Genomic DNA, 13939 nt, shown 5'->3' with positions numbered 1-13939 from the left:
GTTAAGATGCTTTTTATCAGAGTTCTACAGTATCTCACAAAAGTGAGTACAGCCCTCACGTTTTTTAAAATATTTTATTATAACTTTTCATGGGACAACACTGAAGATATGACACTTTCATACAATGTAAAGTAGTCAGTGTACAGCTTGTATAACAGTGTAAATTTGGTGTGCCCTCAAAATAACTCAACACACAGCAATGTCCAAACCGCTTCCAACAAATGTGAGTAGATAAATAAATAAATAAAATATTTACAAAAATGTGAGGGGTGTACTCACTTTTGTGAGATACTGTATGTCCAAGCCAGGAAGTGAAGGGAGTACCATGAGTCTAGTATACTTTTAATAGATGAGGGCAGGTTTTGATAATTTGTTTGTATGTAAGTCACTAGGATTAGATGTAATGTTTATCCCCAGAAATTCAGCCCATATGTATGCAGTAGATGGTTTTAAAGATTTTTTTAAGTGTAGGTCTAAAGTAATATGGAAGACCTCAGATTTGTCTACGTTTACTTTAAAATTTGACCATTTTCGAAAAATACTGTAGCTCTTTAATAGCCAGAAAGGCCATCATAGGGTTAGCAATGATAATTATTAAATCATCAGCAAAAAATAATAGCTTATGTGTTTGTGGTATGATGCAGATCCCTTCTTATCTGTCATCCTCCCACAACGCTTGAAAAAAAGACTCCACTGACAAAATAAAAAGTATTAGGGAAAGGGAACTTTTCTTGAAAATTTTAATAAAAATTTAAATCCAGGACTGCTGACGTGAAATGGCCGGAGGCCGGCTTGTGTGTATCAAGTTATACCCGTTATACCCGTGATATGTACCCCCTGTGGATCGAACAAAAGAATATGAATTTGTTCCAAGGCAAGTGCTGTGCTGTTTCTTTCTAACTTGGATGTTTTGCAATATCTTCTATTGAGCACCGAGCACCCATGGATATTTTAGAACCACAAGTCTCAGAATATCCATTGCAGTGACAAGTAGTGTCTTTTTACTGGAATGTTCTGGAAAACCGTTGGAGTATTGCTGAGGCAAATAGGAATTGCCAGTTATTTTGTCATGGGAAGTACGGGAAAGGAAAGACAACCAAAGGGAACCACAACTAAACAACAACAGACTAGGCCCCAAACTTAGGGAATAAAGAGGTCACCTCGTAGCATTCCCTGATACTCTCCCTAAGCTGCTCACAACATGTGCAAATCTCAATGGTAGAAATGCACATGCACAGGAACCTGAGACTTCTGAAACACTGTACCAAACCCTCAGCTTATGGAACAGGGAAAGAGGCAACCGGCTTCTTCCAAACTGAAGGAGCCAGTGTCTCCCTGAGGCCTAGTCAGGACAGACACAATGGGAAAGGGAAAAGTACTTAGCTTTAGAAACAACTGGAACAGGAGAACAACCACACAAGCCAAGCATTCCACAGAAGAGCTATAAGCCGCATATAAAAAACCACCTGACTGATAATTAGCAGCATCAGCGAAGAGGTGCAAGTCTGTCAGCAACAATGAAAACAAGAGAGATCTGTCAAATAGACACCTGAGTCTTCCGTCTATTAGAACTTCTAAGATCTCTCCCAGGGCCGGCAGTGATATATTTATGATGGCTGTTGCGAGTATTAATAGCGGTTTAACACTCATCTCCTTGACAGACCCGGATCGACTTTTAAGCCCTGCACACTGATCATTTGGACAAGCTCTTGGCACAAAGGAGCCTGTTGAGAAGATCTAGGATCAGCAGCAGCAGGTATTTATTCTTCACAGTTATTTTATTTAATCTGCTTTTTAATTTAAAGGGATTCTGTCACCAGGATTCACCCCTTTAAGATAAAAATATGCTTATGTTCAGGGTGCCTTCACGATTCCTAATGTGGTCTTATAAATGTAATCTGTAGGCTCATTTTGCTAAAAAACCGCTATTACTAACCTGTCAATCAAAAAAATAAGGTGCCCAAGGGGATGTAAATGGATCCAAGCTGCCGGCCGCACCCGCCGCCGTTCGTGCCCAGCGCCGCCTTTCCCGACCTCAGCGGCGCCTCATAATCTTCTGTGACGCCTTCCGCTCTCCCTCCCTCCCCCCTCCTCCTGCTGTAACATCGCTGTGACGCCTCCCGCTCTCCCTTCCTCCCTCCCCCCTCCTCCTGCTGTAACATTGCTGTGACGCCTCCTGCTCTCCCTCCCTCCCCTCTCCTCCTGCTATAACATTGCGATGTTACAGCAGGAGGAGTGGGGAGGGAGGGAGAGCGGGAGGCATCACAGCGATGTTACAGCAGGAGGAGGGGGGAGGGAGGGAGAGTGGGAGGCGTCACAGCGATGTTACAGCAGGAGGAGGGGGAGGGAGAGCGGGAGGCGTCACAGCAATGTTACAGCAGGAGAAGGGGGGAGGGAGAGCGGGAGGCGTCACAGCGATGTTACAGCAGGAGGAGGGGGGAGGCGTCACAGCGATGTTACAGCACGAGGAGGGGGGAGGGAGGGAGAGCGGGAGGCGTCACAGAAGATTATGAGGCGGTGCTGAGGTTGGGAAAGGCGGCGCTGGGCACGAACGGCGGCAGGTGCGGCCGGCAGCTTGGATCCATTTACATCCCCTTGGGCACCTTATTTTTTTGATTGACAGGTTAGTAATAGCGTTTTTTTTTTGCAAAATGAGCCTACAGATTACATTTATAAGACCACATTAGGAATCGTGAAGGCACCCTGAACATAAGCATATTCTTAACCTGTTCACTACCGGAGGTTTTTTCGCTTTTGCGTTTTCATTTTTCGTCTCTATCTTCCATGAGCCATAACTTTTTTTATATTTACGTTCACATAGCTGTATGAGGGCTTATTTTTTGCGGGACAAGTTCTACTTTCTAATGCCACCATTAATTATGGCATACAATGCAGTGGGAAGCGTTAAAAAAATTCCAAATGGGGTGGAATTGGAAAAAAAATTCAATTCCTCCATTGTTTTATGGGTTTTGTTCCCATGGCGTTTCGCTTGCTGCAAAACTTGCAGCAGTCCCTTAATTCTCTGGGTCAGTAAGATTAGAACGATACCCCGTTTGTATAGGTTTTTTATAATGTTTTTTTTTACATCACCATATTCTGACCCCTACAACTTTTTTACACTTATGTCTACTGAGCTGTATAGGGGCTCATTTTTTGCAGGGCAATCTGTATTTTTTTAGCTTTTATTGATACCATTTTGGAGTGTATGTGACTTTTTGATCACATTTTATTACTTTTTGGGGGGTAAGAGAAAAAATGAAAAAATGGCAAATCGGTCATTTTGACCCTTTTTTTCCGTTACGCTATTCGCCATATTTGAAAATGTTTTAAAATAGTACGGCCGTTTTCAGTAGTGGTGATACCCATGATGTTTATATTTATTGTTATTTAGGTATTTCGTTTTTATTATATGGAAAGGTGGGTGATTTAAACTTTTATATATTTTTTAAAAAAAATAATATTTTTGTAAAGATTTTAAAGCTCATATATGAGCCTATAAAAAAAATTTTTTTATTATTTTTCCTTTTGTACAATCAGGGATTTTTAAAATGACTTTATTACTGTGAATTGCTCATTTCTTATGTTGGCCTACCATTTGGTGGCCAAAATAAGAATTACAGCATGAAAACTACCAGCCTCGGGTTTTTGCACATTTAGATGCCGTGATCTCACTTGGTCACGGCATCTAAAGCCTTTAATTACCGCGATCGGCATTATTGTCAGCCATGGTAATTAGCCACAGGTCTCTGCAGTTTGAAACAGCAAAGACTTGTCGGCCATGATGCCCGCTGCAAGTGTGAGCAGGCGCCATGTTCGGCGCTGGTAGAGAAAGAGTTAACAAAGAAGAAAGTGTCTCCAGCTGGAGATGAAGACTCGTGAATAAACAGTCTAGGTTATCTTTTGTAGTCTGACATGGCTTGTGTTTTAGGTGGAGATAGAAGATAAATACAACCACGTGGAGGTGTTGTCCCCAGAATCAAGTTGATTTGGCAGTGACAGGATGAGGAGTGGGAGGGTCCTCTGTTTTGTCAAACACATGAACAAAATTAGAATAAGCTGCTGGTAACCCTTGCAGGTTTTGAAGAACCAGTGAAATAAAAAAAGTCAGGCATTGGGAATGACAAGCAGAACCCCAACAAAGAATCTGCTCAAAGTTACAATCTACGGCAGAACTATGTAGGTAGAGCCAAGGCAGTCCCAACAAAAAATAATTAGTACACACAGGCAAGACATACAAGGACATTTTTTCTGTGTGGAGTACACCGACTTAAAGCTTCCAGCGCTTGGTGACATACTTTATGGTCTTTCAGTGAGAGTTCTTGTTAATGGATGTCACCAACAAGGGTTTCTCTAGGTTGTATTCGGTACTGGTTTACCAAGCCCTGTATTGTAAACCATGTACCACTGCAAGGCAACAACACAAGTAGTTTCAATTTTGGAGAGAGATTGTCTTCACCCATGGCCATCTCTCCTACTGACTCTATGCTCTGGAATTTCCAGCAGAGTTCACTGACTCTATCCTATTGCATCAGTTTTGGTGCAGAAGTAGAGGAAAGTGCAACCTGTGGTCTTTAGAAAGATGGTGTCAACTGAATCGGTCTTCTCTCATGAGAAGTCTCCTTGGCACATTCTTGGAACCGAAGATCAATATCGCACACTGACCAACAGAAAGATTGCTCTGGCAAAGTAGCAGGAGAGAGGAGGTGACAGAAGAAGATACTGGATCCTTGAAGACTCTGTGGAATGTTAACACCCTAAGGACAGAGGGAGGAGGGACTTTGTCAGCAGAAGCAGGCCACAGCCTGCAGGAAGAGGAAGCCACGAAGGACTCCCGAGCCTCGGGACCCCACAACTGTATATCAATCTGCTCAGCTTATAACATGCTGTCTGCAGATTGCATTGCATTGCCACAAAAAAATTCTACGTTTTTTAAACCAACACCTGGATCTGAACACTTTTGTAATGGAATATAATTAAAAAGTTAGCCTAGCCACCTGCTGTTTTTTCTTTTACTTCCTTGTTGTACACCTTACTAAGATGGCTGCACATGCTAAGGTTAAATCTTCAACTGAAAAGTGCATCTGCCAGAACCTGTGATGACAACATCATCATCATCATCCCCACAGGTCCTGTACCATCTAGTAAAGGAACTGCACATAGTGTAGTACCCTGGTTAGACAGCTGTATCTGCTAGGACCTGTGATGACATCATTACAGGTCCTTCAACCCCCAACAGCATGGAGGAGAACTGCACAATAAGCTCTCCATTGAGACTAGAATGGAATGGTAAGAGGTCACTCACTCATATATGATACTTTAGACAGTTACAGCCACTACTACCTCATGTACCTCACACAGTAACCATTATGTATAACTGACCACATTTTCTGCACACGCTGTATCTATTATATCTCATACCTCTCACATCAGTACACTGCTCTAGATAGATAGATAGACCCCCACACACACTGCATATATTATACAGCATAATAGATGCAGTGGGTATGGATATATAGTATATCCAGCAGTGTACTGATATGTGGGTATAAGGTATAATAAATGCAGTAGCTACAGATATGTAATATATACAGCTGTGCATTGATGTGAGAGGTACAAGGTATAATAGAGGCAGTGGGTACAGATAGCACATACAGCAGTGTACTGATATTTGAGGTACGAGGTGTAATTTATACGTTGTACCTCACATACCAGTACACTGTTGTATATACTATATATCTGTACATCCTGCATCTATTACACCTCTTACTATCTGACAGTCTGCAGCTTGTGACCTGTGACGTCATAACTTCTTTTACGCACTCTATTCTACCTTCTACCAGAAGCCTCTCTCCCTCCAACTCCAGCTTCACTGCTCCTGAACTGCAAGTCCCGAACAGAAGTGAGACATTTAAATAGCGACAATACAGCTCCCAGTGGGGGAGGGGTTGTCAGAGGACAGTAATGCTGGGTATTTTGTACTTCATGGTGGCATTTATTTGGCACTGTTGGGGAGATATTTTGGCAATGCACGCTGGTATAAAATGCTGTTATGGGGTATTTTGAGCTACTGACCATGTGAGTAGGCATTTTTGTGTTCCACTTTTATTTTTTTTTCTTGTATTGATGCTTTACATAGGGTCACAACCAAGTAAAGCAAAATTCACCTCCGCAATGTGCGCTGTGCAACATTATTTTTATACAATAGCACATGTGGCTGGTGGGGCTTGGGTGCAAGGGCTGTTTTGCAATTCCAGTATGGCCCTATTGGCACACTACAGTCGTGGCCAAAAGTTTTGAGAATTACATAAATATTGGAAATTGGAAAAGTTGCTGCTTAGGTTTTTATAATAGCAATTTGCATATACTCCAGAATGTTATGAAGAGTGATCAGATGAATCGCATAGTCCTTCTTTGCCATGAAAATTAACTTAATCCCAAAAAAAAACTTTCCACTGCATTTCATTGCTGTCATTAAAGGACCTGCTGAGATAATTTCAGTAATAGTCTTGTTAACTCAGGTGAGAATGTGGACGAGCACAAGGCTGGAGATCATTATGTCAGGCTGATTGGGTTAAAATGGCAGACTTGACCTGTTAAAAGGAGGGTAATGCTTGAAATCATTGTTCTTCCATTGTTAACAATGGTGACCTGCAAAGAAACGCATGCAGCCATCACTGCGTTGCATAAAAATGGTTTCACAGGCAAGGATATTGTGGCTACTTAGAGTGCACCTCAATCTACAATTTATAGGATCATCAAGAACTTCAAGGAAAGAGGTTCACTTCTTGTCCAGCAAGCGCCAGGATCGTCTCCTAAAAGAGGATTCAGCTGCGGGATCGGAGTGCCACCAGTGCAGAGCTTGCTCAGGAATGGCAGCAGGCAGGTGTGAGCGCATCTGCACGCACAGTGAGGCGAAGACTTTTGAAAGATGGTCTGGTGTCAAGAAGGGCAGCAAAGAAGGGCATCAGGAAAAAGGCTTGTCCGGAGAAGAAAAGGTGAGCGCTACCATCAGTCCTGTGTCATGCCAACAGTAAAGAATCCTGAGACCATTCATGTGTGGGGTTGCTTCTCATCCAAGGGAGCGGGCTCACTCACAATTTTGCCCAAAAACACAGCCATGAATAAAGAATGGTACCAAAACACCCTCCAACAACAACTTCTTCCAACAATACAACAACAGTTTGGTGAAGAACAATGCATTTTCCAGCACGATGGAGCACCGTGCCATAAGGCAGAAGTGATAACTAAGTGGCTTGGGGACCAAAACATTGACATTTTGGGTCCATGGCCTGGAAACTCCCCAGATCTTAATCCCATTGAGAACTTGTGGTCAATCCTCAAGAGGCTGTATATAACACACAGCAACAAGCACAGTTCATGGAGCAAGGGTATGGGCCAGGAATAAGTAGCGGGAGGGGCTAAAAAATGGGGCATGGGGGCCAAATTTTGATTCTTGCTACAGGGCCTAGTGATTTCTATGTACGCCCCTGCCCCCTGAGAAGCCAGCCTGAAATAAATCTAGCGTAACAATTAGAGAAATTAATGGGGAGATCTCTGTTGAAATACAGGGCTGGTTCTAGCTTTATTACAAAGAGATTGTTATGTACTATGTGATGTCTGTTTTTAATTTTGTATATCAATCATGGTATGACCTTTTTAAGGAACTTATACATACAGTACAGACCAAAAGTTTGGACACACCTTCTCATTCAAAGAGTTTTCTTTATTTTCATGACTATGAAAATTGTAGATTCACACTGAAGGCATCAAAACTATGAATTAACACATGTGGAATTATATACATAACAATAAAGTGTGAAACAACTGAAAATATGTCATATTCTAGGTTCTTCAAAGTAGCCACCTTTTGCTTTGATTACTGCTTTGAACACCCTTAGCATTCTCTTAATGAGCTTCAAGAGGTAGTCACCTGAAATAGTTTTCACTTCACAGGTGTGCCCTGTCAGGTTTAATAAGTGGGATTTCTTGACTTATAAATGGGGTTGGGACCATCAGTTGCGTTGTGGAGAAGTCAGGTGGAAACACAGCTGATAGTCCACCTGAATAGACTGTTAGAATTTGTATTATGGCAAGAAAAAAGCAGCTAAGTAAAGAAAAATGAGTGGCCATCATTACTTTAAGAAATGAAGGTCAGTCAGTCCGAAAAATTGGGAAAACTTTGAAAGTGTCCCCAAGTGCAGTCACAAAAACCATCAAGCGCTACAAAGAAACTGGCTCACATGCGGACCACCCCAGGAAAGGAAGACCAAGAGTCACCTCTGCTGCGGAGGATAAGTTCATCCGAGTCATCAGCCTTAGAAATCGCAGGTTAACAGCAGCTCAGATTAGAGACCAGGTCAATGCCACACAGAGTTCTAGCAGCAGACACATCTCTAGAACAACTGTTAAGAGGAGACTGTGTGAATCAGGTCTTCATGGTAGAATATCTGCTAGGAAACCACTGCTAAGGACAGGCAACAAGCAGAAGAGACTTGTTTGGGCTAAGGAACACAAGGAATGGACATTAGACCAGTGGAAATCTGTGCTTTGGTCTGATGAGTCCAAATTTGAGATCTTTGGTTCCAACCACCGTGTCTTTGTGCGACACAGAAAAGGTGAACAGATGGACTCTACATGCCTGGTTCCCACCGTGAAGCATGGAGGAGGAGGTGTGATGGTGTGGGGGTGCTTTGCTGGTGACACTGTTGGGGATTTATCTAAAATTGAAGGCATACTGAACCAGCATGGCTACCACAGCATCTTGCAGCGGCATGCTATTCCATCCGGTTTGCGTTTAGTTGGACCATCATTTATTTTTCAACAGGACAATGACCCCAAACACACCTCCAGGCTGTGTAAGGGCTATTTGACCATGAAGGAGAGTGATGGGGTGCTGCGCCAGATGACCTGGCCTCCACAGTCACCGGACCTGAACCCAATTAAGATGGTTTGGGGTGAGCTGGACCGCAGAGTGAAGGCAAAAGGGCCAACAAGTGCTAAGCATCTCTGGGAACTCCTTCAAGACTGTTGGAAGACCATTTCAGGTGACTACCTCTTAAAGCTCATCAAGAGAATGCCAAGAGTGTGCAAAGCAGTAATCAAAGCAAAAGGTGGCTACTTTGAAGAACCTAGAATATGACATATTTTCAGTTGTTTCACACTTTTTTGTTATGTATATAATTCCACGTGTGTTAATTCATAGTTTTGATGCCTTCAGTGTGAATCTACAATTTTCATAGTCATGAAAATAAAGAAAACTCTTTGAATGAGAAGGTGTGTCCAAACTTTTGGTCTGTACTGTAGGTGTAAAAGAAAAATATTTTAAAAACACAACATGCTGTACTTTTATCCATTAAAGGGTTATTCCTATCTCAGAAATTGATAGCATATCGTTAGGATGTCACCAATGTCAGATAGGTGAGGGTGCCACCTCTGAGACCAGCTCCTGTCTCCAGAACGATCTGCTTGAAGTGAAGTAGAGCACAGTGCCCATCCCCCATTCACTGCTAAAGGAGTTTTGAAAATTGCTGAGTGCAGGCTCTGCTATTTACGGTAGTCCCATAGCGTTGAATGGAGAAGTGGCTGTGCATGCATGGTGCACTCTCCTTCACTTTGGAGGACCCGATCTAGAGATAGCTAAGTATGCTCAACAGGCTATTTTTTTTAACTCGCATACAAGTGAATAGAGAGCATGTTGTGCATGTGCAATGTGCTCAACTTTACTTTGGGGACCACATTCTAGAGATGGGATCAATATCTGAGAGGAGGGGAAATGCCCATTGTAGTGTAAGAAGGTCCAAATACAGATGCATCACTATGTTATCCAAACATCAGGGCAGCATCTGTATTTCAAAGAGACGATCCAGACCATCAGTATGACCTACAGTATCTGTACTATGAATGCAATATTGATTTGCAATAATACCAGTTACAAATATGGTATTACATACCTTTAACTGCTGAAGTCGGTAATCCAGAGCTTGGGCAAGCTCTAATAGTATAGCACATGGTACAGCTGAATCTGTAGCCCCGATAAATACTTTACCATCCCACTGGGGACTAAAGTATTTTGAATCATAATGACAGGCAAGGACCAAGTGACGCAGAGAAGATGGATTTAGAGTGGCAATAACATTTGAGAATGCCACATATCCAAAAGGGGTTTGACTTTGAAATGTGTCTTCTTCTATAATCCACCCAGCTTGAAGCCTCTGCAATCGTTGTTTAATGTGCTATTGATGGAACAGAAAAAATAAAACGTTCATTCAGTAAGTTAATTCATAAGAAAAAATAACAATAGACAGTTAAAACTATACTCAATACCAGCTTACTATGTTGTTCAGTTGGGTCTACCTACTAAAATCAGCAGCACACGCACAATGTGCAATACATATTTATTGGTAATGATAATGTAAATATGTAAAAAATCATAATTAATTAATAAATAAAAAAATGGAACCAATTCATGTTAAAAATCCTTCACAACAGAAGTGAGGAAATATATCTTGAATATCCAATAAATGGAATAATATGACAACACTTACTGATAAATGTATGCAGAAAAAGGAATGAAAGAATGAGGGCTGCTGCTGATTTTTGGAGATAGAATAAAAATAGATGTGTTTAACAATTTATCATAATGAATCCAAGCAAGCCATTATTGTATACTTACTTTTTTAACATAATTTTATGTTGCATTCACATAGGTGCATTTTGTGTGAGAGACATATATTAAAGGGTTTTTGTCACCTGAAAAATGGGTATTAAGCTGGCTGACATTAGCGATTGCATCGAACGCATTGCACCCGAACAGAATCCGGACCCATTCATTTCAATGGGTCTGTGTACATCACTTTTGCTTTGCGCGATAATCAGAGCATGTTCTATATTCTGCAATTTTCACGCAACAATGGGGCATAGAAGTAAATGGGGCTGTGTGAAAATCGCATTGCATCCGCAAGCAGGTGGGGATGCAATGTGATTTTCACGGATGGTTGCGAAGAGATGTTGTTTGCAAACATTCAGTATTTCATCACACGCATGCAAAACGCAGTGCAAATCGCATTGCACCCGCGCGATAAAAATTGAACGCGATCGCAAACAAAACTGAATGACTTTGCGAAATCGCGCAGTTTTCACTGAACGCATCTGCAACGCATCCGGACATAATCCGCACATGCTCGTCTGCAAGGGGCCTTAGGCCTCTTTCACATGAGCGAGTTTTCCGCACGGGTGCAATGCGTGATGTGAACGCATAGAACCCGTACTGAATCCTGACCCATTCATTTCAATAAGTCTGTGTACATGAGCGTTTTTTTTTCATGCATCAGTTCTGCGTTGTGTAAAAAACGCAGCATGTTTTATATTCAGCATTTTTAACGCAGCCCTGGCCCCATAGAAGTGAATGGAGCTTCAGTGAAAAACGCATTGCATCCGCAAGCAAGTGCGGATGAAGTGTGTTTTTCACTGATGGTTGCTAAGAGATGTTTGTAAATATTCAGTTTTTTATCACTCGTGTGAAAAACGCATGAAAACGCATTGCACCTGTGTGGAAAAAAACTGAAAAACTGAACGCAATTGCAGACAAAACTGACTGAACTTGCTTGCAAAATGGTGCAAGTTTCACTTAAAGCATCCTGAACACATCCGGAGCCAATCTGTCACATTCGTGTGAAAGAAGCCTTAGGCGCCATTCACACGGGCGAGTTTTCCGCGCGAGTTGAACGCATTGCACCCGCACTGAATCCGGACCCATTTTTCTTTTATGGGGTTGTTCACATGAGCAGTGAATTTCACGCAACGCACAAGTGATGCGTGAAATTCAAGCAGCAAGCTCTATTTTGTGCGTTTGTCACGCAACACAGGCCCCATAGAAGTGAATGGGGCTGCGTGAAAATCGCAAGCAAGATGCGGATGCGGTGCGATTTTCACGCACGGTTGCTAGGAGACGATCGGGATGGGGACCCGATCATTATTATTTTCCCTTATAACATGGTTATAAGGGGGAATAATAGCATTCTGAATACAGAATGCTAAGTAAAATAGGGCTGGAGGGGTTCAAAAAATAACAAGAATAATTTAACTCACCTTAATCCACTTGTTCGCGCAGCCGGCACCTCTTATGTCTTCATCTGTGAGGAATAGGACCTTTGATGACGTCACTATGCTCATCACATGGTCCATCACATGATCCATCACCATGGTGATGGACCAGGTGATGAACGCAGTGATATCATCAAAGGTCCTATTCCTCACAGATGAAGACAGAAGAGATGCCGGCTGTGCGAACAAGTGGATTAAGGTGAGTTTAATTTTTTTATATTTTTTTTTAACCCTTCCAGCCCTATTTTACTTAGCATTCTGTATTCAGAATGCTATTATTTTCCCTTATAACCATGTTATAAGGGGAAATAATACAATCTACACAACCTTGTAGACAGACAACAAGAAGAGGTTTCCGGTCCCCCATAAGAATCCCTTTTTTCGTAAACGTCAGGCTAGGTTTAAAGGGCAGAGGAGTAATCAGAGTAATAGAAGTGACAGATTCTCTAGGAAGTCTGGGGGTTTTATGTTCAAAACCCAGGACAACAGACCTAAAGACAAATCTCAATGACAGAATTCAGGTGGGAGGAAGACTGTCCGGCTTCCTTCCAGCCTGGAAATCTGTGTCCCAAACCAAATGAATTTAAAGCATAATAGAAAACGGATTTCGGCTGTAGTTCTTCACTTGTCCAGAAGATCTTTTCGTCCAGACAGTCTGTGTAACAGGGGGCCGAAGGCGCACTCAGTCTCTCATCAGCTGCAGACCTGCTGCTTAGCTTCAGGAGTGAGGATCTGTGTTTGGCCTCGTTCCCAGGGCGGCTTTGCTAGCTGGGAGGCTCCCTGCTCCTAGCTGATCACTCGGTGCTCGACTTGTCTGGCTGTCGGTTAAGTGAGATGCTGGCCACGTCACATGACCCTCACTCACCACTATAAATACAGGTGGCCTGCTGGCTACAGGTTGGCTGTGATTTTTGTCCTATAGGCTGTGTAATTTATTGTTATTAATCTTCCTCTGGAATTGAACCTCGATCCGCCTCTTGACACCTCTTCTGCCTGCTCCCTGTACCTTGACGCTACCTCTCGGATTTTGACCTCGGCTTGTTTACGGATTTGTCTTTGCCTCTTCCCTTGTTCTGACGTGACCTCCTGGACTGACCTTGGCTAGTTGACCCGCCTCGCCTTCCATTCTTGTTCTACCTCTTGTCCACTTATTGTAACTTCTCAGTGGCTGTCCTCTTCCCTGCTGTCTCTTTCTCTCTGCTTGCACTTAGTAGGTTAGGGACTGTCGCCCAGTTGCGCTCCGTCACCTAGGGCGGGTGGTGCAAGTAGGCAGGGACAGGGGACCGGGTGGCAGCTCAGGGGGTGCACCTCCGCTCTATCTTGATACCCGTGACTCTACCCGTGACAGAATCACAGGCCCAAATTCAGCATGGACCCTATACAGAGCCTCACCGAAAATGTGCAGGGTCTTGCTCAAATAGTACAGGAACTTGGGGACCGGATTGTGTTGCTGAAGCCAAGGCATACCAAGGACTACCTGAACTGGAAGATTCTCTAAAACAAAGAAGGGTAACCTCCGGAGTACGGAGTTTTACTGTGCCCCCTAGCAGGGAGGTAGAATCGATGGCGACAACCTGGATCGGGGTGGGTAATTCTAGTATAGGAATTATCATCTGATCAACAAATACATAGTTCTCTTTGCGTCATCCCGAGTTGCATGGGCTCGTCCGAGTGGGCTTCCATCCTGGGTTCAGAGGGGGGGGGGGAGTCTCAGGTTGAAGAAGGGTATGAGGAGAAAACATGTGACATAGTGAGGCCAATCAGCTAATGCTCAATCTCATCAACACATGTGTAACAATTAAAATGGCCTGCGCTCCAATCAGGCTAATAATAAATA

General features: G+C 42.8%; 1 protein-coding gene across 1 annotated transcript in view; it reads right to left on the bottom strand.

Moving 5' to 3' along the window:
• QPCT (glutaminyl-peptide cyclotransferase) overlaps positions 1-13939 on the bottom strand; it is a 341372-nt gene that overhangs the window by 220948 nt on the left and 106485 nt on the right. Inside the window, exon 3 of the mRNA XM_044292305.1 lies at positions 9951-10232. Within this exon, the coding sequence (XP_044148240.1) occupies positions 9951-10232 (282 nt within the window). The remainder of the gene's footprint in view (positions 1-9950; positions 10233-13939) is intronic.

This window comes from Bufo gargarizans, chromosome 4 (assembly GCF_014858855.1).
Source record: "Bufo gargarizans isolate SCDJY-AF-19 chromosome 4, ASM1485885v1, whole genome shotgun sequence".
Taxonomy (NCBI): Eukaryota; Metazoa; Chordata; class Amphibia; order Anura; family Bufonidae; genus Bufo; species Bufo gargarizans.
The sequence above is the reverse complement of the archived record's forward strand: the minus strand, read 5'-3'. Positions and strand labels throughout refer to the sequence as shown.